At 36.0% G+C, this 26,936-nt stretch overlaps 2 protein-coding genes across 3 annotated transcripts; both read right to left on the bottom strand.

The window, feature by feature from the left end:
- Positions 1-5,633: 5,633 nt before the first annotated feature.
- LOC113356994 (isocitrate dehydrogenase [NAD] regulatory subunit 1, mitochondrial-like) lies at positions 5,634-9,299 on the bottom strand. Of its 2 annotated transcripts, none has more exons than XM_026600238.1 (4): positions 8,618-9,299; positions 7,518-7,745; positions 6,795-6,873; positions 5,634-6,151 (listed from the first exon to the last, which is right to left on the bottom strand). In XM_026600238.1, exons 1-4 carry the CDS (start codon positions 9,188-9,190, stop codon positions 5,877-5,879), a joined length of 1,155 nt encoding a protein of 384 aa, XP_026456023.1. In that variant the 5' UTR covers positions 9,191-9,299; the 3' UTR covers positions 5,634-5,876. The 2 variants fall into 2 exon arrangements, with proteins under 2 accessions (XP_026456023.1, XP_026456022.1); XM_026600237.1 differs by having other exon boundaries at positions 7,518-7,757; positions 8,618-9,298.
- A 1,359-nt stretch (positions 9,300-10,658) lies between these two features.
- LOC113356995 (SEC1 family transport protein SLY1-like) lies at positions 10,659-13,213 on the bottom strand. The gene is made up of 2 exons (XM_026600239.1): positions 13,044-13,213; positions 10,659-12,949 (listed from the first exon to the last, which is right to left on the bottom strand). The coding sequence occupies exons 1-2, from the start codon at positions 13,072-13,074 to the stop codon at positions 11,118-11,120; spliced, it is 1,863 nt and encodes a 620-aa protein (XP_026456024.1). The 5' UTR covers positions 13,075-13,213; the 3' UTR covers positions 10,659-11,117.
- Positions 13,214-26,936: the final 13,723 nt, after the last annotated feature.

The following is a 26,936-nucleotide window of genomic DNA, read 5'->3' on the forward strand; positions in this document are numbered from 1 at the left end:
GGGTGACATATTTGATAACCGCCTCGTCAAAGTGACCCATTTGTTCCGTAGCGACGTGAAACCCACAACTGTCATCCCCATCAACCTCGTCGGTAGACAAAAAAAATGGAACAATGAGTGGAGGGAGTTGTTTCATATACTCTTCTATAATCATATATGTTGATTGTGTTGGTCTTCCATGAAAATACCTAGGACAACGAAGAGTATCATACTTCTATTTTATAGTCACCATTTCCGTTGGTTGTGTTTATTGGGAGTCGCTCATTTGATCAATAACTACATAGCTAGTTTGGATCTCCTCTAACATAACTTCTTCCACCACCTCGTCTTGACTTACTTGAGAAGGATCCGTAGAGACCTTTGGCCTCACTTTTCTGGGGGTTGGTCCACTTTGATCTTTTCTTGGACGACCTCTTTTCTTGGGTTCCGGCTCATCTTCAAATTCGGCTTCCGAACGCTCGTGCCTAGACAATATTTTTTATTAGACAAATACTCCTTCAATTCTTTTCTTTCGATGGTCCTCGACACTTCGGTTCTCGGCCTACCCGCCCCCTTTTTCTTAATCGGTTCATCAACCTCCCTTAAACGAGGGCGAAGAGCTTCCTCCAAATGGTGCATCAATATTTGCTTCTTGGCGCCATTTGTTGTAGCATAACGCTCAGCTATTCGTGCACACAATTCCGACTCAAATAACGACGGACCATCAACCACGGGGGTGCTTGGATTGAAATTTAATTTCTTTCAAAATGGATGAATATCATTGATGTCAATCACTTCGACATACCTACCCATTTTATGACGACAAGGGAGACCAATACCTATCATATCCTTGCAAACACGGACCGTATTCTCGTTATCGTAAGATCTATATAACTTCAATTGTTCCATCATGTGATTTATTGCCCATTTTGAAACTTTATGAACAACGCCCCTTAGAAGCAATCTTTCATTTTCATGTTCCGTAGGGAATCTATGTACACTAAATTGCATACAACCCCTAATCTTTACGAGATCACGATTGATGAATTCATGGATTGCTTTTTGGATCGACACAACTCCATTTTGACTACCTAGAAGTATTTTCTTTAATCGACCATGAGATCCCTCCGCAATGCTTGTCGCCTCGTTCTTGAAGTTACGATATCCATATGTCCATGCAAACACAAACCTCTCCTTAAGCGGTAACCATTGTTTTTTACAATACTCAACGGGTTGGGGGTAGTTTGTGCCATATTCATCCTCAAATTTCTTCAAGTTATGTTCTTAAATTTCCTCGGTCTTCGACCAAACGATCTTGTCCTATGCTTTCATGAACATTCTCCAAATCATTCCATCCTCCTTCCATTTTTCATCAAATAACCTTTTCTCTTCCTCTCGTTCTTCCACGGTTAATTTACTAATGCGCCCATCCTCTTCCTTCGACCTTTTGGTACCCTTCCTCGGTTTTTTAGCTTGGAAATGGTGATGGCAATTCAATTTGAGGTTGCATTGCATGTGCCATGTACATTGCAAGTTTCGGGCTTCCAGAAACGCTACCGTTATTGCATGCATTAAGGCTTGATCGTTATCCGTTACAATAACCCTTGGAAAATCATCGTCGTTATAAATGGACCTCAACGTATCCAACATCCAAATGAAACTCACGTTGTTCTCATTATCCATTAAACCCCATGCAATCGTAAACGTGTCTTTGTCCGAAGTGTGGCAAGCAATATTCAATAACGGTATGTTATATTTGTCTGTCTTATAAGTTGCATCTATCAACAAAATTTGATGAAAGCACTGAGCCAATTGGATCATTTCGGGATGTGCCAAGAAAATACGAACCACTTTACCATCCTTTTCTTCCATTTCCAACGTGCAATCGTGTAACTCAACTAACTACTCCGATTGTTGCATGACCGTTCTATCGTCCCATTCCGTTCTTTTGATTGTAGCTAGGGACGACTTAATTGTAGACAAAGAATACAAGTTGTCGGGGCCGTCCGCCTTTATTTTACTTAAGATCGCACTCGCTTTTTGGATCCGCATAGACTTCACCGTCTCCATTTCATGTGGTTTTAACTTCGCAACCATTACATGTCCAATTAGAGTATCCGGATCATCGTGGTTGTGACAACCATTAGCAACTTTAGACATTTTACACTCTTTATCTTCCCTACCGTCGGGATTGTAGAAGACAATCTTAAATGGGCATCCAATCTTCTTTGTATGAGTTCGGTATTTCTTGTTCTCCGTCTTCCTTACATAATTATTATTTTTTCCCTCATGACTCTTTTCCTCCCCACCTCACTCACATATCATTTCAAACCGAATCTTCTTCATGCAAACCATTCATTTGCCTCCGCCTTACTTCCACATGTCTAAATGCATATAACAAAACAAAAATAATAAGCATAACCATTTAACATAGATGATTTGAAAAAGAAAAGATAATTCATGAGCATACCACATCGTTTGCATAGTGTATGGAAGTATCAGGCCTCAAATAATAATCGTCATCAACCGCTACAGTAGCCTACGCACGACAACAACAAGTTATGCATTGATAATCAGAAGCAATAGTTAGAAGATTCGTAACCGATTATAGAATAATCGGAAATCAGATACGACACAAGGCAACCGATTATAAATCAATCGAGAGTAATATACGACCCTAGACTACCGATTAACGAAATAGAAAAATGTACAATTATTCTGTATAAAAAACTTCAATAATCGGAGGTGTTATTCATTCCCAAACATCCGATTACAAACCAATCGGAAGATCAATGTGAATACAGTAGAATCGATTATATGTTGTAAAATTCGAAATTTTAAAGTTATTTTCTTTCAGGGGCGACAACCATAATCGGGGGATAACTGAATTTATAAACTACTGAATATGAAATATGAAGAATTACGAAAGTTTCATTTTTGGAGAAATTGGTTTTGGGGGCGACTACCATAATCGGAGGATAAATGCATTCATAAACAACTGATTATGAAATATGAAGAATTACAATTTTTTCATTTTTGGAGAAATTCGTATTTGGGGCGACTTCGAAAATCAGTAGATATGTAAATTTGTATTACTACCGATTATGCAAAATTTAGACTTTTAACTTGGGGATTTTTCATAATCGGTGGATCATACATCCACAAAATTTCCAATTGTAGATATTTTGGAGGCAGTTTCATGTAATCGGTAGATATGGTACTCCATTAGCTACCGATTATGTGTCGTTCATGGCATTCAATGCATGCGGAAATCGAATTTTCTCATTTAAAAACACACACAAACGCACATAACATGGTATTAGAGTTTGTTAACACAATACCTGTATGTTTGATGCATCGCTAGCTTCGATCTCGGGTGATTCTCCATTTTCTTACATGAAAGCGTCGTCTAGGATTTCATCTCCATAAAAGTTTGGATTATTCAACATATATCCCAAATCGTCTTCTCTAAACGGTAGTGAACCTTGAACTTCAACTATTTCACGTTCTTCTTCGTATTCATCCATGTTTATGGAAGTTGGCAACATATACCCACTTCTTTTTCCTTTTTTTTTCTTCTTCTTCTCTCACTCACTACAATCGGAAACAAGAGAGAATATGGAAAAAACAATTCCAAACACTAACTATATAAACCCTTAACTACTGATTGTGGTGTTTGCTACCGATTATTTTTTAAAACTACCGATTATTGTTTTGGCTACCGATTATAAAAAGGCATATTAGCCGAAATATCAACACATTAATCGGTAACTACTGAGTCTATATTTACTACTAATTATTGTTTAACTACCGATTGTGGTGTTGGCTACAGATTATAAAAGGGCATATTAGCCATTTCGAAAAATCAGAGATAAGGGATAGTTTAGATTTACATTTGGGTGACCTTTTTTGTTTTTTTGTGTCGCCCTAATTTTTTTGGGGTCTCCCCTAAAAATGACAGACTTTTTTTTAGCTATCTTATATTTGACAATCTTGTTTGATCTTATGGAGGACGAGAACATATATATAAAGAGAAATACAAGGATATTAATTACATGTGCTACCGATTCTCTTACTTTAATAATAAAAATAAACAAAACAACTATCAACAAAACAATGCTCGGACCTAGTCTAGAATCAATATCATTTACACGTGACTTTCGAGGAAAATTGTCAAAATGTCATTAATGCCGTGAATGAAACTTTGAAGTAATAAAATAGACAACCAGAAACATTATGATAGATGTTCTTAAAATTTTATCTTCCTTTAGTAGTTGGGAATACACTCATATGCAAAGAGATGTTAACCATGTGGCTCATGCCATAGCAAAACATGGTAGTTTAGTCTTAGATTATCCTGCCTGGATATCTGAATGTATCCATACAGACGAACAATTGTAAATTTTTTCATTCATTAATAAGTCTTTTTTTTTTAATATTATTTATTATTGGATAAAGAATATACATTAACTAGTCGAAAGCCTAACAAGCTAAGCTCCAACAACATATTACTACATTAATTGAACAGGTTGCTGTGCTAGCCTACCAGCGAGCCTCATGGGTAACCTAGTCAAGAGAGCCGAAGCGGATAGGGGCTGAGATTGTGTCACAAGAGGGCAAACTGACTCTACCTTCCATGCTAAATTATGGAAATAAAATAAAAATAAATAAAAAAGATGAACAAATAAATGATGTCTCGAAGGATTACTAGGCCGGATCCTAGTTAATCATTCGCGAACTTTTCCGTATCACGAATTTTACCGTCTTATTCGCGTACGTTTGCAACTCCGAACCCAAGTCGCGTATTATGTGGCATTCCCGGATTATTCGCGAACCGTTCACGAATTTTACGTATCCCGAATGATACGTCCGCTTAATTCGCCATAAATTCTTTAGCTTTTACTTTTCAAAGACTCCACTTTTTGGGCTTTACTGCCTCCCGAGCATACACGACCGAATATTAAACGTGTTGTAATTTTTATGAAACAAAAACGACTAAAAAGATTTGAAGGTGAAGGTGAGAGAGATCTCAAACTCACTAACCAAGCATCTAAACCACCATACGACGTCCTCTTGGATAACTAATGTTGTATATATTATTAATATCATCATATTAAGTTTATTTTTTCTTTAGATAACTCACACATATGCATAAAAATTGGTCTATGACCTTATAAATACAAATTATTTGTTATATATAGATACCGAATTTTCAGAGACGAACTCACATTTATAAATCGAATTATACACGTACGTATGCCGTTCCGAATTACTGACGAATCACGTCCCGTTGACCGAATTTTGGACCGAATCTGGATTTTACAAAACCGTATAATACTCGTACGTTTGCCGTTCCGTACGTTTGCCGAATCCCGAATTGCTAACTAGGGGCCGGATTGAACCTGTAATGTTTTTAACGAATCACATTTGCAGCCTCATGCACAGTAGAACAACAAGAAATTCCACTCTTGGGACTTGTTTACAAACAGGGGATATTTAAAAGTAGCTAGCATTTCCTGTCTTACAGTCATCTGCTGGTAGTCAAATCAGCTTGAATATTCATTTGCCAAACAGTTGCACCAGAAGATACTTTAACTGACGCCGTGTTTTCTATGAAGATAACAGAACACTGAATGCATTAGAGTTCAAACTATGTGTAGAAAGAAAAAGGCTTCTTATTTTGCACTCCAAAGGACTCGGTTCAATTATTTCAACAAAAAATTGCCAACAAAATACGTGTCTGATTTGCGACCTCAACCAGGAGGTGAGTTAACCAGTAAATACTGTAAAAAAGAAACAAGTAAATAGTATACTCTGCAAGGGAGAGAAAGGGAGGCTTGTTGGAGTTTCTCTAGCTAAACAGACCATAACAGGAAAAGAAGGTGGCGTGTAGGTTGTTAGGCCAGAACATCTATAACAGCATCGACTACCTCTTGGGTGGTGCTTGTTCCTCCAAGATCTTTGGTCCGATACTTTCCCTCTGAAACTACGCGCATTACTGCACATTCTAACCGGTCAGCGAATGATGGAAACTGCAAATGCCTCAGCATCATAGCAGATGATAGAAGCAGGGCAGTAGGATTCGCCTTCTTCTGCTCCACCAGCTCAATTTTCCCAACATTTCCAGCCGAAGCACCTTGCTCAAAAATTGCATGATCAGCACCGACATTGCCTGCATATTCCAAGCAGCCAACTTTAATTATAATTCTGCAGATGGCACAAAGGAGACTCTAAGCATGATATCAGGGGACAACATTATTTGACTAAGGGAAGATGGCACAAGGGAAGACCCTAAGCATGATATCAGGGGACAACATTATTTGACTAACGGCATGGTGACCATGTCCACTTCACCCAACAGCAATGACGCGTGGCAAACAACTGTTCTGTATACATTGCTCTAATAGATAATTCACCAGCAAGATCTTATTTCGCCTAAGGTGTTGTCCTAGTTATTCTAATGCACTTACACCTAGCTACATATGGCCTCGAGGATATAATATATCTAAGACGGTAGTCCAATTTACTCCCAATAGTAGATGCACTAGAAGAAGTCATCATGCACCTGACAACCATTATGAACTAAGCCAAGAGTTGCTCATTCAGTAAAAGTACAGAATTTTAGACAAGCCAATGATCATGAAGCATAGCATACCAAAAGGGTAAGCTACTCTTAGATCTAAGACTAACATGCTTTACTAGAGCGAAATCACTATTTAGACTGAGAGAATGAGGGTCTAAATGCATTCTATCGAATATCTCCCAAGCAGGGCAAACAATCAACTTCAGAAGTGGAGAGATTTTGTGTGCCCTACCTCCTGGCATGACACCAGTGCCTCCAGCAATACCTGCAGCTGTATTTGCCACTAAATTACCATATAGATTTGGTGTTACCTGCAAACCGGAAACAATTATTAGTCGACATCCTGAAAGTAGCAATGAAAGAAGTTAAGGAACAAAGTAGTGTTTCTACTCGGCACCCTGCCAGTCTGACCCTTGGACCCCACTAACAATAACTTCAAACAACACCAGAGGCAAGGAACATGGACCCCACTACAATAACTCATAATTGTCGATCCTACAAAAACTATGGAAACCCAATGACAAGTTTCCCCTCATTTGTAAAGGGTATACAAAAATATTGGTCTAAATGCACATGAGAAGATACAAAGAAACAAACTATAATTCGTTTATTGGATAACTATCCAATTAGACTAAAAGACCATACTTCCTTTAATCTGCAATAAAGAAGATTAACTTCATGGATACACATCAAAAAATTATGCATGAGTGTTGTATTTAAAAAAATTCATACAATTGGCCTTACTCCTGATTGACACCATTGTTACACAAGACAAACAATGTATTCAATTAAATGAAGACAGATGAAAAGTAGGTGCGACAAAGAAATGCTGCCAGGATTGTCCACTATCACACGTCAAAGGGAACACTTATGACTTTAATGAAATTGAAAAAGGTTCTAAGCATAATAAACTGAAGGAAAATACTAGAGAAATAAAAGTAAGGAAGTGACATACCATGACATCAAACTGCTCAGGCTTTGAGACAAGTTGCATGCAGCAATTGTCCACAATAATCTCATTATATTGTATTCCAGGATACTTCTTGGCAACCTCACGGCAGGATTCTAAGAACAATCCATCGGCAAGCTTCATAATGTTGGCTTTGTGGACAGCTGTTACCTTCTTTCTGTTGTTAAGATAAGCATATTCGAAGGCATATTTTGCAATACGTTCTGAACAGAACTTTGTGATTACCTAGCAAAACAGCTGTATCAGAAAATAATATACACTGGAAGTACACAATTGCTATGCAAACTTACATGATCAACTTTCGAGTATTTGATATTAAATTCTGTTCACACAAATAAACGTCAAAATGGTGATTTAAGGTCTGAGGAAGACTCAATAAAGATGACTATACATACAGGAATAATAATACTGTCATATTTTAGGTAGAGAATGTTTTCAACGAATACAACCAAGACAAAAAAGCTCCATTCCATGAGTCTCAAAGACAAACCCACAAAACAACTCTGCGCATACTATCTTCCCAATCATAAAATTACCAGAATTTCGTTCAATATCTTGATAAGCTTTTAAAAACAGAATTTGGTTCAATGCCCGATTCTATACAGTAGCCAACTTAACAAACCCACCAATATCAGACTATTTCTAACATCAACACCATTTCTTTATCAACTTCAGCATTACACTTGCCTATCAAAAAAACTCTAGCATTACACTACAATGGTTGCTGGGAAACCCATAATAATCCCATAACTTCTGGTGACCACTAACTTTTGCTATTAGATTATCAGTGCAGACAACTGATGTGGCAACAAAAAAACTATGAGAGCAGAGCTATTAAAATTCCAGCTCAACAGCTGAAGTTTTATGCCTGAACAAATGCAATACCCAAGTTTCACAGTAATAGCAATACACATCAAACAACCGTGCCCTACACAAAATCAATTGAAATGTTACCGAACCTATTATCATTTGAACTATTAAATAACACCCCCCTATTCTGACCCAGTATCTCAAAATCCACCAGTCATATCGAAACAAACAATAATAAACACCATAAAATGAATTTTGGAAAATGATGAAATTACCTTAAGACTTTCAACAACACCATCAACGACTTCATGCTCAAGACCAGCATATTCACCTTCAGTATTCTCACGAATGACAACAATATCAACATTCTCATGTCTAGTAGCCAAACCAGTAAGATTAAAACAATTAACAAGAGAAGCAAAAAGATCAAGTTCTTTCCTCAATTCAACATTCAAAGAACTAACACCACCACCAACTGGTGTTGCTAATCCACCTTTCAAACAAACTTTGTTTTTCTTAATCGATTCCATAACTTCATCAGGTACTTTCGGCATATCACCATGTACTTCAAATTTCTCAAAGTAAATAGGTGCGTGCATCGCTTCCATTACTTGTTCAACCGCACCTGTTACTAATGGTCCGATTCCATCTCCTGGTATTAGGGTTACTGCTCTTGGTGTTCCATCACCTGGTCTTGGCATATACGTTACAGATCTCTTTGGTTCATATCTTGTACCTAATAATCCTCCTCCAACAATACTAGGATTCAATAAAGATGAAGAAGATGAAGATTCTGATGATGATCTCTGCAAAAGTTGCTTTAAGATCGGTAAACTTCTTCTTGCCATTTCTTTTTCCTGAGATTGAAATATTTTTCTAGGGTTAGGTTTATTGATTCGGTCTAATTTGAACGAACCAGAGAAGAAGCCATGAAAAATAAAACAAGGAGGAGAGAATAAATGAAAAGAGTTTTTATAAATGGAATAAAATAAATATTCATTATTTTTGTGATAATTCCAGGTCAATATTTTGATACTGACAGAATGAATCTCCACCATCAATCAGTCGGACCCACAAAATATATACAATTTGATCTTCCGTTGGATGAATCGGTGCATCTCATTAAGATACCTCACTGTTTGATCTAGTAAGAAAACTTTTCTCTCACGACAAGCCCTGGCTGTCTGGTTGCTTGATTCCTGGTGTTTACTTATTTTCGCACAGACCGGGATTAATATTTTTGGTCTCCACAAACCTATTGCCATGCCAAATCTAGAACAAATGAGGTACCACACCTTTCTGTTTTTTTTTTTTTTTTGACTCTACCCTTTCGTAGGTATCCGAGACAAGAAATCCTTTCTAGCCCGGTCCAGGATAAAACAATTTGACCCAGCTCCAATCGGAGATTGACAATGTTGTTCAGTGGACTTATTGTATTCAGACTCAGCGTAATGGTTGGCATTTGACCTCAAAAGAGTGGAAAAAAGGGGGCAGAACCTTCTTTTAACAGGCTGGAATGAGAATTTATGCTTAGAATATCAATGAAAGAACAGATTCTGAAGAATAAAAAACTTATAACAGTATTAAATTAAAGCTCCAGTCTGCAGTGAATCTTCCTTCCGGTTCTTTAAAGGGCAAGCAACAGATATTATCCTGCGCTGGATCGACCCTTGGGGAAGAGGTTCAACATGACCTCGGAACAACACAGATATAAATAATCCTAAGCTGAGAGACCCCTTGGAGAAAAGAAAGAGGTTCAACAGGAATCCAGCAGAGTACTGGGAACTCTGCTGAGATGAAGAGATTTGAGCAACTCTCCGTGGTTATAGTCAGAACCATGGAACCGAGATTTGAGCAACTCTCCCTCACCCATGGGGTACTGGCAGCAACATTATGATTGAAGTACCAAGGTGCAAGTTCACTTTAGTACTTCACCTTAAGATAAAGAGATTAGTAGATTACCATTTCGAGGTTCGAGAACTATAACCAGTGAACCCTTTACATGACAAAAACGTTCTCAAAAATAAAAACATAACAAAATGGGAGCATCAAATATCAGATAAAGATCTTAAACCCCCTTTCAAACGGAGTAGCTTTAGCTCATAAGGGCGCTGACAAAGCTAATGCTTACCTAGATGTCATTTCTTAAATCATCTCAATACTCTGACACTAGTGCAGGAAGATCTGACAAACAAAAGCTATACATAATCTCAACACAACAAGTCGAGATATTTAGTCTCTCCCCCCATATTCTTCTACTGTGTTGAACAACTTCAGTACCTGATTCATTTTTTTCACTCTTGAAATATGCTCAAATGACACTACCAAAGTGATTGTAATAAAGAAGGAAAATTGTACGACAAGCACAATCTAAAGCTTAAAACTTGGAATAAAAAAGACATGCTCTCCTAATTATTGATCTGAATATTTCTCAAATTTCAGCAAGTATATAAAGGTATGCTAGTTGAATTAAAAACAAATTCACAATTGAAGGCCAAATTGAGGGAATCAGCATCAGGAAAAGCTACTCACATTAATGAACATAAACGACACTGCTTGCCAAAATATTCTTGTTCACTTGGAAATCGACGCGTTCATCTTGGACATTACCAAATCAACACAAATCCAAACTTGCTTCACAGATTTGAGCTCCAATTACACAACTGAGTATGCTATAAGTATATTGACCTTCACTAATTTGAACGTTGTAAGCAAATGAACTCACATATATGATAAAACACGTAAACAGCAAAAGTTAAAACTGGTCCATGAACCTCAGTTAGAAGGAGGAGCCACAGTGCTCCCATATCCCATTTTCTGACCCAAGATTGATAGCTGATCTACGAACTCGATTCCTGTAAGAACTTCAGTTGTTCCATATATGATATGCTTGGCAGGTTGTTGTCGTGAAGAAAACTCTTGCAGACCCCCATACTCAACATAATTTCCACCACCAATCATGAACACAATTGCTTCCTTAAATGGTCCTTTCAAATGGTTACTAACAGCATTCGAGCTTGATTTTGGCGAACGTGGATCAAAGAAGTGGTAGGTTTCAGTTTCAGGGACTGGCCTACCCTCCATCAACGCTTCTACAGTTCTTGTTAATGCGAGTTGCCTATCACTTGATAAGAGATTCTTGACTCCTGCTGTCACAGCATTAAGAGACTGGCCGTATAACTTCTCCGCCCAATCAACAATGTTACTCTTACTTGCAGAATTTGCCGAAGCCAGCGACACATTCAGGGATTTTATCTTCTTCACATACTGAAATGCACAAGTATCCACCTCTGCCTCCCTTAATGCTGCCTCTACTGCCTCCACTTCGGACTGGGGAGTAGTCTCTGACGAGAGAAGATAGATTATTGCAAATCTGAGCTTGTCGGTCTTCGTTCCTTTACCTCTTAGAACACTAAGTAGTTCATTCCGATCAATACCTCCTTTAGTTAACATATCATTCTCTTTCTTAGCATATGAATCCAAAGATCTCTCTTTGATCTCGCCCAACAAAACAGTTGCAATGTTGGTGTGCTTATCTATCACTTGCTTCCTCTCGGTCAATTCAGGTAGCGAATTCACTGCATTCATCAAATGCTTGGTATTCCCAATCAAATCTGTACCATCAAATTCATCTCCTTCATGTCCACCAGTTCGCCTATTCACCTCATCAACATCTTTCTTATACTTCCCTAATTGAGTCTCAATCTCCACTGCAACTTCTGGAAATTCCAAGTTCCCATTTGCAACCCAAAACGGATCTGAACCATCCAACTCGTAAGATCTAGATCCACCCTTCTCCCCCTTAACACTAACCGCATTGAGCTTCAAACCAAGAAGATCATGAACAAGTGGGCGATACTTAAAATCATGTTCAATACCCACAGAAAGTTCGAAATTTCGATCAAAAATACACAGAACAGGGCGCTGAAAAGAACTACCCAAGTTTCCCCCTTCTGAAAATATATTATTCTTGGAGATCAAGTGATCACGCAACCTTAAATCTAGAGCTCTAGCAACCATCTCAGCAGGTCCATCTTTCGGGCACCTAATAATCGGAACAACAGCTAATGTAGCTAAAACACAAAATAATCCACTTACTACTTTCTCAATAATTTCTTCAATTTCTTGATCACCAGCTGAAGGATCATTCAATTGAACATAACAAGATGGTTGTGCCAGTGAGAACAAATTATCTTCTAAAGTAACAAACTCTAAATACTGATCAAATACCTTAGAAATCCTTTGAATAGAATCAGTTTTTAAAGTTCCAGAAGCAAGATCTTCAAGCAATGGACGAGGTAAAGAGGATGAAAAATTCAAGTGAAAACTTTCATATAATGAACGAGAAGCATCTAAGACAATTCGCTGAATATTTGATTGAGTAGGTTGAACGAAGTATACAGCCGGTACATCAGGAATTGTTTGACGTTCTTTGTCAATAATAAAATAAAGAGTAACTCCATGTTTTCGTAGATCTTTAATGTGAATTAATGGTGATAAAATATCTCTACAGAATTTGTCGAAGATTAATACTTTGTATACTTCTTCATTCCCAGTTCCATTAGAGTTCGGTGATTGATTCAGATTTAAAATACGAATAATACAATCTGTACAATAAAAACGAATCACAATTCAATCATAAAAAATTAAAAAATTTAGGGTTCTCATGAAAATTAACAAGAAGAGGTTAGAAATTCTTACTGGTTTGCTTCTGTCGAAGATTCAGCGCCATTCTTCACTACGGAAAAGATTTTCTAGGGTTACGGTTCCGATCTGGAGTTCAAATTTACGAGAAAGGTAGTCGCGGAAGATAGTAACACAGATCTAACAATGTCTCTCTGTGTGGTAAATCTCAATTACGCAAATAAAGAAGAGTCTTTGCTGCTTCGAGATATACATATAGTGCTGAAGAGTCTCTCTATAGGGCCACGGATCGGACCGTCCAATACGAACACGATTTATAAAGGGATACCGGTCCTACTAAGTGCTGATACCATGTCATCGATCCAACGATCAGGATCGGTGAAATTTTTTTGTCCTATATAAAACGGTATCAACACTTAGTAGAACTGGTATCTCCTTTATAAATCATGCAATACGAAGGCGAACAATACGCATCTTGGTTTTGGTTATGATTTTGGTTTCTTTCTAGGGCTGTTCATAGTCGGTTTCGGCTTGGTTTCTAGCCAAACCAAAACCAATACTATCGGTTTCTAAAAATCTAAAACAAACCAATCCATTAGTCATTGGTTCGGTTTCTAAATGGTTTTAGCCGGTTTCGGTTTGTTCCATTAGGTTAATGGAAAACCGATTGTATATCAATTTTCTGAATTGACATTTCAAATCTTTAACAAAAATAACACAATTGAATTTTTTTAACCTACCTGTAGAATGTAATTAACACACAAGCGTAGTTCATAACTCAAGGTTATAAGTATAGTTCAAAACATAAATATTACAGATTCAAAATACATAAACTCCAAGTTCTGCATGCTCCAAATTCCATATTCAAAGTATGAGATGGACGGGGTAGATTACATCTATTTGATTTTAATCAACGACCTATACTTATCGGTTTTTCATTGGTTTTGGTTCGGTTTTCAGGTCAAACCAAAATCAAACCAGTAATGTCGGTTTTCAATTTCTTTTACCATGACCAATCTATTAGTAAATGGTTTGGTTCGGTTCTTCCTTATCGGTCGAGTTCGGTCCGGTTCTGACGGAAAACCGAAACCATGTTCAGCCCCACCTCTTCCACAACAAGAAAGACCTGGGTAAACTTAAATTAAAAGAATTTGAGTCACCAAAATAGTGACATGAAAACCACATAAGGTTGTACGGATGTGTGTACAACAACATCCCAATTACAAAGCAGATTGGACAAAGTAAAACCTGAAAACATGTTAAAGCTTGAACCCCAATCGAATAATAAGCATTTTACATCTGCAATCGATTGATTTGAATCCTTAACTAGTAGATTATTATATAACTTAACATTGCGTTCTTTCCAAATGCACCACCAGATAGCAAATGGGAGTAGACTTCATATCCTCTTAATCATGTTTTTGGATTTCTTAGACTTTTTGTCCCCCCAACCCCAGAGATTAGTCTTGACATCAGCAAAAAAAAAAACAATTGATACCAAACTACTTAAAAAGTATGTCCGCACCTCAAAAACGTAGCTGCAACGAAGGAACAAATGTTCATTCGACTCCATTATTCGTCCACATAGGAGACAATTGGGGTCCTGAATCAAACCGGCAGCATATAACTTATCAAGGGTTGGAGCCCCACTGTAACAGAGAGTCCGAACCAAAAAGAAAATCTTCAACGGGACTTTTAAGTTTCGAAGATGATTATCGGGAAAAGTTAACATGCCATCCTTGAATGACATTCACACACTAGTAGTTTTTTCTCATAGGTAACTGGTGTCATCGAATCCTTGTGGCATGTTAATAGAATCAAATTTTTTTCATAGATCGGATCGCTATAAACTCGGACTGTTAGGTCTTTTCGGTGTTTGTTTGCTCTGATGATACAAATTGAAAAGGGAAGGGTACCAAATACTCCACCAACTTTTTTGTTCCAGCATAAGACAAATAAACAATATGTTGATGATCTTAATCAAAATTACAATTCCCAAGGGAGAATAACGTACTACTTGCAATTACTTTAGTTATATCAAATAATCAAATATAATAAAATAAAAGTAAAGTAAAGAGCGAGACATCATAATTTTTGTTAACGGGGAAAACTTCATGTGCATAGACACTATGGGATCTCGTCCAGTTTGAGTACACATCAAATTAAGTTGTTACAACATTAGCCTACTATTAGACTTCAGACATGGTCTAGCATAATAGATCATCAAAGCTACTCTGCTTCAATGGTGTCCCTGCGTCTCCCAGGAGTTTGCACATATGAATCCCCTAGATGATGTTCTTTAATGCCTAGGAGATGCTGCACAATCCTTCATGAAGACTATTGTTACCTTGCCTCCAACAACTTGATTAATTAACCTCCTTTAGTTGTAAAATCTAGATAGCAGAAACTTTCCTCAAACTTAGAATGATCTACGTCAAATATTAGGATTATGGTTTATACTCTTCAAAACTTATAGAGACACCTAATCGAATCTACCTCACTAGAATATCAATTTCGGAACCTATATAGCCGATCTCGGATCTCGGTCCCGACCGAGACACCGTGATAATTTTATCTCGGGTGAAATTTTAGAATGATTTTCTGAGCAGTTTTTTCAAACTTATACGTACAACTCTAGATATGCTTATTTTTTCCTAGACTACCCCGCATAGAGCCACCTGCTAGACCTCATATTCCACATGGTAGTCGTAATTATAAGTGAAAAAGGTAATGGTTAAAAAGCATTTTTAAATTCTTATGTTATTAAATGAAAATTCACATAACATCTCATAGGATCTTCATATTCAGTACTCAACCAAATAAATAACCGATTTGATTCATCAATGATCTCGCTGATAATGGTGGATGCTAACTCTGAACAAGGCACTATCACTAAAATAATAGTTATACAAGGCCAATAATATATAGATAAGGCAACCAAAGAGAAGCAAGTAATAAACATCATCAACATGATAGAGGAATATTATCAAACACTTGATGAACATGAAAACCACAAAATTTATCATGTTTGCATGACATGCATAAAATTCCATGAAATCTGCATTCCATAAATCATCAAGTACCGACAAGTAAAGTTTATTTTCCTATTGTTTTTTTAATTTATCTACCAATACATTAATGTCTGAAAATTTTGGGCATTTAGAATTAGTAGCGGACTCCATAATGTTTAGTAAGATTTTATAACAAATTCATTAGACACACAAACTCGTATTGTATTTTCGAAGTGTTTTTCTACTGACTTGTAGATGGATTGAGACAAAGTGGTCTTTCCTTATCCCTCCATACCCACTATACTATGAATATGATAAATACTTTTCCCAGTTTATTAGAATTCTCAAAAGATGATAATATTGATGATGTTAACGACAGCTTTAATCGAGGCAGATATGTATATAAATGGAACCACTAATTATGTTAATGGAGTTTAGATCAAGTGACGGATGTTAAAAATCGAGATAGATACATGATGAACATGCAAATTCAAAGAGGATGTTAGGGCTGACAACTGTCAAAGCCGACATGTGGGATGCTCTTTATTTATCAAATCCACGACGAGATTCCCGTTTAACTTTCGGGTCGTCTATATCTCGGCCGATTCAAGCGAGATGTTCGCTTGAAATCCCATCTCGATCTTGAGGCGAGAGCCAATATACCGTCTGAGACAACCGCGATCGACTATACTGCTTAGAACTAGTCTTAGGTTGTATTTGATAACAGGAAAAGGAAACAATTTCATAGAAAGTGTATTCTATGGAATCAATATTCCGGGGGAGGTAAGGAAAGACTTCGAATAGAATTCCATGGAATTAAGTTCAAAACATACTTTAAACCACGCTTTTGTGTAAACGGGACCACTATTCTATGGAAATAAGTTTGTAATCAAACGACGAAAAACATATTATTTTGATGGAAAGATGGCCATGAAATTAAATCCTATTAAACACATCCTTAGATAAATTCTATGGAAACTTCGAATCTAGATTAGATCTACAAGAGTTGATATGGGATCATAGATGAAATTTTTATCATATTTTGAATTAGATCAATAATTCTTGAATGACCATATATTATACGAGGACTTTACACTCCACATAAATTATATAAACAATCAAATCAAGATACATGATTCGAAACTATGAAGACGATGTTCAACCTTTGTTTCACGATCCTCAAATAAATCTTATCTTGTTCTAATATCAAGAACTTACGGTTGGAGGACGACCTCTTATGTAACTAATGTCTACTATTTATAGTGAATGATTAAAGATTGGTTACTTGAGATTGAAGCAAATAGTTTCTTACATGTCCAAAATTGGGTTGATTCCTTAGTTAGAACTTAACTTGCATTGAGGGTCTTTCCTACGTTTAGAAGTATGGTGAATTAAGTCCCAAATAATTACCAAAGTAACTACTTTCATATACATATACTTTTTCACTTACAATAGTTAAATTATGCAACTAGTTGCAACTAACTAATCTAAGATACAAACTCGTTTAGCTGAAAAAATTATATTTTTATCCTCTTAGAATCACACAACTTATGGTAACAAAATAGGTTTAAAAAGTTAGCCGTGAAACAAAGAAGGTGTAACGCCCAAAATTAAGCTACTTATTAATTTAAGAAATCAACTACATAATGAGCCATTAAGGTTCTAAATCATATATATAAACATCATATTAGAGATTTGATAGAAATCTTACCCTAAGTCTATCCCAACAATCAATCACCTATGAATGAAAATCTCTCAAGTAATATAAATAAAATACTATAGTTTTTTGTATTTTATAAAATATATAAAAATAAAATGATTCACAACGTATCTAGAAACAAATATCTTCACGTAGACCATCTCTTCTGATAACTGAAAACTGAAGTGGAAACGAGTGAGCACATCATCCCAAAGGGTGCTCAGTGGAAACAAATACAACATTCGAGTAACCATTAACATACTTCACAGTTCTACTGTTGAGAAAACAATTAAACATCTTTTACACACAACACAAAGCAGAAGATTACTCCAATTCATAATCCCAGATATTGCAATATCTATGAAAGACCATTTCCAGATGATCTTCGAAAAATGAAGTTAGAACAACCTAAACATATGTTTTCCTAACCTTGCCCTACTCAATGGGGAAGACGATGCCAAGATAACTCCAGTCTCAAATGATAGCGTCATTCACATGAAATGCGTACACCTCGTGATTCAAGAACTACCATCAAAGTCTAGAATATGTAAAAAGTGTTTGATTATTATGACTCGACTGCGCACAACGGTTTCCCAAAAGGTCCAATACGATCTTGAACATAGAATTTCTTCTGAAAGTAAGATCATAGTAACCCAATCATACCAGTAAGACTGAACGATTAAACATAGTACGCATACAACCAATCTCCCAGATAATACATATATATATATATATATAAATAAATATCGAGTCGGCGGTACCCAGATACCCTGGTGTGTCCCTCAGGTACTCCAAAATATTGGATCCGTTACTCCTATAATTTGCATAAAATAAATATAAAATGATAATATTATCACATAAAACACTAATATTGTCCAGTAGTCAATCAAGATAATATTGCGAGCCCTTCCGCACCTATAATAATATTGTGTTCCTTTCCGCACCTATAAACCCTTAGCAAGGATATGTGAAGAACATAGTCACTCCTCGCATGGAGACTAGAAAAGCATATCAGGTAACATATTCATCTGATTGCATACATACATAATTGCGTACAAACATGCTTACATAAAATACAGACACATCATGCTCGCAGATTAAAGGGACTTAATGATTATAAGAAAGTTACAAGAGCTCCTACCTGTTTTGATGACAAGCCATGTCTACCTTGGACTCCGTAATCCACAGATTCATCATTTGAATCGATCATTGTTAATAAAGACTAATTGTTAATCACGTAAATACCCTAAGAATTTAGCCAATATCGTAAAATGTTCATAACATGATATCATACAATTTTCTAGTTAATGCCTAAATAAAAATTGTAATGGTTATAGTTTTATCAATGGTTTTTATCACCTGGTATTTAGTAATTTTGGCATAAATCAATATTTACTTATCCAAATGAAGTGAATCTTGGTGCCACTTGAAATCCCTTGAAAAACTCTATAACTTTGCAGACAGGAACAAAAAGCTAATTCAGAATATAAGGGGTCCAAAATATCAAACGAACGAATCTGGGCCAAATATCTAGTCCGCAGGTTTACCCAGTCTGGCCCGTCAAATCGGCTCGCTAACCCGGTATATCTGACTCGTTCTGAATTATGAGTGAGCTAATCTGACTCATCCGACTCCTTGAGTCAACTCGCTTTGACTCACTGAGTTGCCTCAGTGAATCACCTTGTCTTTTCACCTATACTTTTAAATATTTCTAAGAATTCAGATCTGGGTACGTGCTTTCTAACGATCATAAGTCATTCGATACTAAACTAAAACCGGAAACTTATATCTCTTTAGAATCATGGAATCTCCCTCTAAGAATTATGCCCCAATATATGTCAGATTCTAACTCCAACCTACATTAAAGCACTCACGAAAATGATAGCCCATGACTGACTTTCATTTTTACAAGTAGTATATATTCATTATCATCTACTTTCCCCACATATTCTTCATACTTTTTACATCTATTTTCTCTTAGCACGTACTTATACTAAATTTTTTGTTCTCATGTGTTTTCTTGCTAGAACTATAACTATACAACACCTTATCCTTGGACATTCGTATGATTCATCTTCAAGAGAAAATCAACTACCTACATTATCTACTCCATTTATCCAAAACAAGGAAGAGATATACTTCCTGCACATAATTCCAAAATTACATATATATATAGACCTAATAAATTAACTTATACCCTATTTACACTCCATTGAATTTGGGTTTTATATTTTAAACTTCAAAGTTGAGCCCGATTTGGTTAAATGGGCCGGCCCGTTAATGTCTTATTTGCATCTCAAAAAGTATGATTGCCCATACAAGATTATTTTGTACGTGTAAAACTCTGGAGTATTATATCTTTCTAGTCTTGTGGCCAATGACGCGTTCCAGTAGTCCATTTGGCATAACTTTTCAAGATCTATCTAGTGGTATTATTTGTATACACAAATTATTATTTTATTAATTACTATAATTAATATTTAATTTCTATCAATTAGGTTAATGCAACGTAATCATCATTTGGCCAGTCAAATGACATTGACGTGCTTGAGGGTCTTTACAGAAGGAAAGTGCAAAAATTACCAAAAATAGTTTTGGTCAGTTTTCTCTTCATGTTTGCGAACTCAAGTGAGAAAAAGAAAGTATCCAGGAGATATAACTCCAATTTAGGTTCGCGAACTGAAAAGAGCAGGTTTGCGAACTCAAGCGGTCGTAAGGATCCAATAGAAATCATACTAACTTAGGTTCACAAACTCAATATGCAGAATACAATTTCAAAATAGTCTTCATTAGAAAATTGCTGACTTAGGTTCGCGATCTCAACTGAGTAGGTTCGCGAACCTAGTGAGAAAAAAGTTATCAGTAAAAAACTACACGTTCGAATCTTACCAAGCTATAGCCAAATTCCAAAAAAAAATGTCCACAGTTAGACAATATTTTACCTTTGTAATTTTATACATAATTTTCTCGTTATTAGAGAAGAATCGACTCAAAGTTTATTAGTATAATTTTCTTCAACACGGTTGTGCGATAACCTTTATCAAAACTGAAGCCAAAGTAACTGAAAAATCTTTAACACGTGCACAAAGATCAAATATGAAGTCAAAATCATCTACAATATACATATTATTTTAACCGAATTATCAATGAAAATATGATGATAATGTCATGGAAACATATTTTACTTAGATATGCAACAGTGAGTCTTCGTTATTAAATATCATATAATCCTTGTCATCAGGATATATGTTGAAGATTGGTAGGGCATTTCAATCAACAACTTGATTTTTTTGATCTTGTCACTAAGAATTTAATTCTTCTTAAATTATCATTCTTTGTTTAAAACTCAAAGATCGTAGGTGGGTTTAATATCAAATTGATGTACTATTGGGTGTTGAAAAAATATCGATTTGATGCGAGTAAAACAGAATGTATACAGAAACCAGTTAATTTTCAAAGAGATATTCACTAAACCGTAAGGATTAGTGATCACTTCACTAAATAATTAATAACATGAGCATTATACGATTATTTATACTTCAGTGTCATGTGACGGTCTATCCCAAAGCTTTTTGTTGGGGTATAATAATATGCATGGCTAGGACTACGTATTAATTAGGAGTTAAGTAGTTTAATTAATATTTTAATAGTCGTTTTAATTAAGTAGTAAGTTACTAGTAGAGGACGGTCAGGATCTGTGGATCTCGTTCACAAAGATTAGGATTTTGTATGGATACTATATAATCTTAAGTTGTAAGCCTGTGTTGGCAAGAAATGAGATAAGAAAGAGGTTGTTCTCTTAGGAATAAGACAGTGGTTCTTTGTTAGAGTTATTTATATATGGAGGGTAAAGCAGACTCTTGGTTCTTTGACTACTAGATAGGTAAGAGTCATATTTATTGGCATCATTTTACTCTTGCGGTTTGTACTCGCTTTGAAGACATAGCTAATGATAATTTATTAAGGGTTCAAACCCACCACCTTAACTGAAGCATTTCAGTTAGCCAAACTAAAAGAACTCACTGGGGACGGTCAACAAAAATAAATTCAAATCCCCCTACAAATCCCAACCCACCACTTCATATTTTCCCTCAACCTCCACCAACACTACAAGAAGCACCTCTATACCTACTCAAGCAAAAACCACCACTAAAACAACTTTTCAACCTAGAGCAATAACAATTATTCATGCTATATTTGGATGAGATGGAGGAGAAAGAGGAAAGTGAAGAGCCACATGTGGATACAGAGCAAAATGGTGAATCTCCAATTGAATAAGACATGGAGATATGTCTTCGTGCTCTCATAGGGTGCACTAGTAGTGATACCATCATAATTCCAGGGTATGTTAAGAAAAAGTTTATCTACATCCTCATTGATACAGGGAGTACTCACAACTTTATTGATAAGGATTTAACTTATTATATATATTGCACAGTGGAGCAAACATCTCAACTATTGGTCACAGTGGCAAATGGTGATAGGACAATAAGTTTTGGGGTGTGCAAACAGCTACAATGGTCAATGCAAGGGATTAAATTCAGTGGTGACTTGAGATTGCTTACCTTGGGAGGCTGTGATATGGTTCTTGGTGCTGACTGGATTAAAACTTTAAGGGATGTGGTCTTCAACTTCCACAAGCTTTGCATCAGATTTGTTTATAATGGTAAGAATATCACTCTGTCCTGTGCTAAGGAAAGCTCTTCCCTGAGGATGATGGGCACTAATGTTGTTACAAAATTATTCAAGAAAGATTCTTATGGTATTATAGGGCAATTATCTTTATTTCAACTTCCACATCCAAGCAAGAGATACCAAAACCAATTCAGCTACTATTTCAAGAATATGATGATGTGTTTGAAGAACCAAAATCCTTACCACATACAAGATCATTAGACCACAAAATCCCTCTTAAACCAAATTCAATACCTACCAATCAAAAACCTTACAAATGCCCTTATGTTCAAAAATCAATCATTGAATCCTTGATTGAATCATTCAAACTAGTCATAACCCATTTGCATCTTCCATTATTCTCGTGAAGAAGAAGGACAACTCTTAGAGATTTTGTGTTGACTACAGGCAGCTAAATGACATTACCATCAAAGGAAGGTTTCCAATACCAGTGATATAAGAGCTCTTGGATGAACTTAATGGCTCAGTGGTATTCACTAAGTTGGATCTCAGATTATGCTACCATCAAATTCTAATGGATGCAGCTGACATCTACAAGACAACTTTTAGAACTCATGAGGGGCACTATGAATTCAATGTGATTCCTTTTGGACTGACTAATGCTCCAGCAACATTTCAAGCTCTTATGAAAGAAGTGTTCAAACCTTATCTGAGAAAATTGGTATTGGTGTTCTTTGATGATATTCTGATTTATTGTTCTTCTCATGCTGAGCATGTTAAGCACTTATAGATAGTATTGGGTCTCCTGAGACAACACAAGTTATATGCAAAGCAATCAAAATGTTGTTTTGCACAAGAGGAACTAAAATATTTGGGACACATTATTACATCTGAGAGGGTTGTTGTCGATCCTTATAAAATATCAAGCATGTTTCTTGGCCTACTCCTACTTGTCTTAAAGAATTGAGGGGGTTCTTGGGTCTAACAAGATACTACATGAAGTTTTTTAAGGGGTATGGGACAATTTTTAAGCCACTGATTGATCTTCTGAGGAAGAATGCTTTTAATTGGTCTGAAGAAGCTGAAACAACTTTCAATGAGCTCAATAAAATCATGTGCAACACTCCAGTTATGGCATTACCAGATTTCCCTAAAGCATTTATCTTAGAGACTGATGCTTGTGCAAGAGGATTTGGAGCAATCTTGATGCAAGAAGGTGGGCCAATTACCTTTCATAGCAAGCCATTAGGCACAAAATCATTGGGGATTTCAACCTATGAGAACGAATTACAAGAAATAGTAATGACAGTCACTAAATTGAGAAATTATTTAATGGGAAATCATTTCATCATCCATACTGATCAACAAAGTATTAAGTACTCCATGGAACAGAGGTTGTCTACAATGTTACATCAAAGGTGGCTCATGAAGTTACTTGGGTATGATTATGAAATCAAGTATAAGAGAGGAATAAAGAATAAGGATGTTGATGCCTCATCCAAATTACCTACTTCCACCTGCAGTTCCATCAACATTTCTCAACCTGTTTGTGCCATGGATATTATCAAAAGCTATGAGAATGATGAAGCTACAAATTTAGTCATCTCCAAGCTATTAATTTCTCATAATGTTGTTAATAATTATGCATACAACAATGGTATTCTCAGGTGTAAGGAAATGATTTATGTTGTAGTTGGTCATGGAGTTAGGAATTCCATTCTTACTTCGTTACATGCCTCAGCTATTGGTGGACATTCTAGTATCCATGGAAGCTACATCAGAGCTAAAGCCTACTTTCACTGGCCAGGCATGAAGAATGACATCATTGAGTTTGTATCAACTTGTGATATTTGTCAAATGAATAAGGGAGATCACACATATCCAGCTGGATTACTCCAACCTCTTCCAATACCTGAACATGCTTGGCAACATATAACAATGGATTTTATAGAGGGATTACCAAAATATAAAGGGAAAGATGTCATCATGGTGGTAGTGGGAATATTTACAAAGTATGTACATTTTATGGCTCTTAGTCACCCCTTCACTTCCTCAACAGTAGCTCAGCACTTTCTCAACAATGTGTTCAAACTTCACGGATTACCAGCCTCCATCACTTCTGATAGAGACAATATATTTACAAGCAATTTGTGGTTAGATCTCTTCCAGTCCATTGGCTCCAGTCTTAACCTCATCACAACTTACCATCCTCAAACTGATGGACATAATGAGAGAGTGAATGCTTGTTAGGAGAATCACTTAAGGTGTATGTCAGGTCACAAACCTAAAGCTTGGAGTAAATGGCTTCCTTTAGCTGAATGGTGGTATAACTAACTATCATTCCACCTTGAATATGACCTCATTCAAGGCTCTTTATGGATACCAGCCTCCACATCTGGATTTTCCACTCTCTGTTACTACATATGTAGCTGATGTTGAAGATTATATCAAGGAGAGGGATCAAATACCTAACTTACTCAAGGAGACACTACATAAAGCTCACAACATGATGAAATTCTTTGCGGACAAGAAGAGGGAAGATAGATCATTTGAGGTGGGAGATGAAGTTTACCTGAAGCTGCAACCCTACGGTCAAACCACTATGTCACTAAGAAGGAACCTCAAGTTGTCATCCAGGTATTATGGGCCATTTACAGTGATTGAGAAAGTTGCCTTCGTAGCTTATCGACTACAACTTCCAGAAGGCTCAAAGGTCCATCCTGTTTTCCACCTATCACTGCTCAAAAATAAGATAGGGGAAGCAGTCATTCCGTCTCCACTCTTACCTCTGGTGGATCAACAGGGGTAATTCAAAGTTGAACCAGTTCCCTTATTAGGAGAGAGATTTAGATTGCGCAATAACGTCTCAGTTCCACAACTACTAGTATAGTAGGTTAACTCAAATGCAGAGGACGCTACTTGGGGAAGTACATCCAATATCAGAGCCCATTTTACTAAGTTTTATCCTTGAGGACAAGGATCTTTTGAGGGGGAAGTATTGTCATGTAACGGGCTAGCCCAAAAAAAATTGTTGGGGGTGTAATAATCTGCATGGCTAGGGCTACGTATTAATTATGAGTAAATAGTTTAATTAATGTTTTATTAGCTGTTCTAATTAAGTAGGAAGTTATTAGTGGAGGACGTTCAGGATCTGTGGATCTCGTTCACACAAATTAGGGTTTTGTATGACTACTATATAGTTGACGTTGTAAGCCTGTGTTGGTAAGAAATGAGATAAGAAAGAGGTTGTTCTATCAGGAATGAGACAAAGGTTCCTTGTTAGAGTTATTTATATATGGTGTTGATTCAAATCTGTGTATCTACCTCTAATCTTGTTGGATCATAACATCCAGTTTGTGGCTTATAAATAATTACCTGATTAAACTATGTTAACTATTGAAAATCATTATATATTAATCAAATCCAACAGTTTTACACATTGAATTAAACTTACTTAAATAGTCTTGCAAAAACCTCAGCTTGGACGCTAAGAAAGCAAAATAATGAAAAGTTTGTTACTTTAAAAAAATTTATATACCTAAATTCCAATAACACTTACGAAGCGGTCACAAGTCAAAAACAAGATTTGTCGGGTTGTAATTATTCCTAAGCTCATCATCCCAAATCCACTATCCATTGAGTCCGCTGACTTTTGATTTAATAATAGTCTCTCATACATACTTCACGATCAAACTTCTCAAATAATAGTATTATAATTCATCACACAAAATCGAACCTTAAAATTTTAAATCCATAAAACTTCTTCACTTCTTCAATGTTCTTCATTATTTTATTTTTTTGATCAATTCCTCCATTTTTATTCATCTCTTAAACTCTCTGCATTGAAATTACCTTTTTGATCATAAAATTTACCTTTTTGACATTTTCGTTATTGCCTATTGAGTTCAAAAGTTATTGATATTAATAGGTTTTTATGTGTATCTGATCAGTAAGTCACGAGAATCTGTGTAATATGATATCTTGCGCTAGATCACAATTTTTTTTATGATTTTTTTTATTTGTTTAATGATTTCCTTACTTTGCTAGCTAGTTGATTAAAAAATTAAAGAATCCAGCAATTTTGACGGGGCATGGTTTTCTTAACTATTATGTCTTTCAACGTTCTAGATGGTGTCGCTGGTGTTGGTGTTCTTGCTACTCCCTTAGTCCCACTAATAAGTGACCTAGTTACTTTTAGATTTTGTCCCACCATTAAGTGACCTATATCACTAAACAAAGAGATATTTCTAAAAATATCCTTTTAATTGATTATAAGAAATATGCATAATTTGATAGCCATGTTTAGATTCGTTACATAGGTGTTTTAAAATGATTTTCAATGGTACGAAGTTTGCGAACATCCGTGGTGTAGTTTGAGAGATAAATCATTTCAAAATTTCACTATTTATTATCCATAAGGGTATAATTGTAAAAAGTGCTTAAAAATACTTTTCCCTTTGCTTTCCTTAAAAATTGTGCAAACTTGAACTAGGTCACTTAATAGTGGGACGGAGGGAGTATTTCTTTTACATCAAGAAAAAATTTTATTTTACAAAGAAAAGTTAAATAAGATACCATAATATTCATGTCAAAACCGAATTTGAG

Source organism: Papaver somniferum, chromosome 3, assembly GCF_003573695.1.
Source record: "Papaver somniferum cultivar HN1 chromosome 3, ASM357369v1, whole genome shotgun sequence".
In the NCBI taxonomy this organism is placed as follows: Eukaryota; Viridiplantae; Streptophyta; class Magnoliopsida; order Ranunculales; family Papaveraceae; genus Papaver; species Papaver somniferum.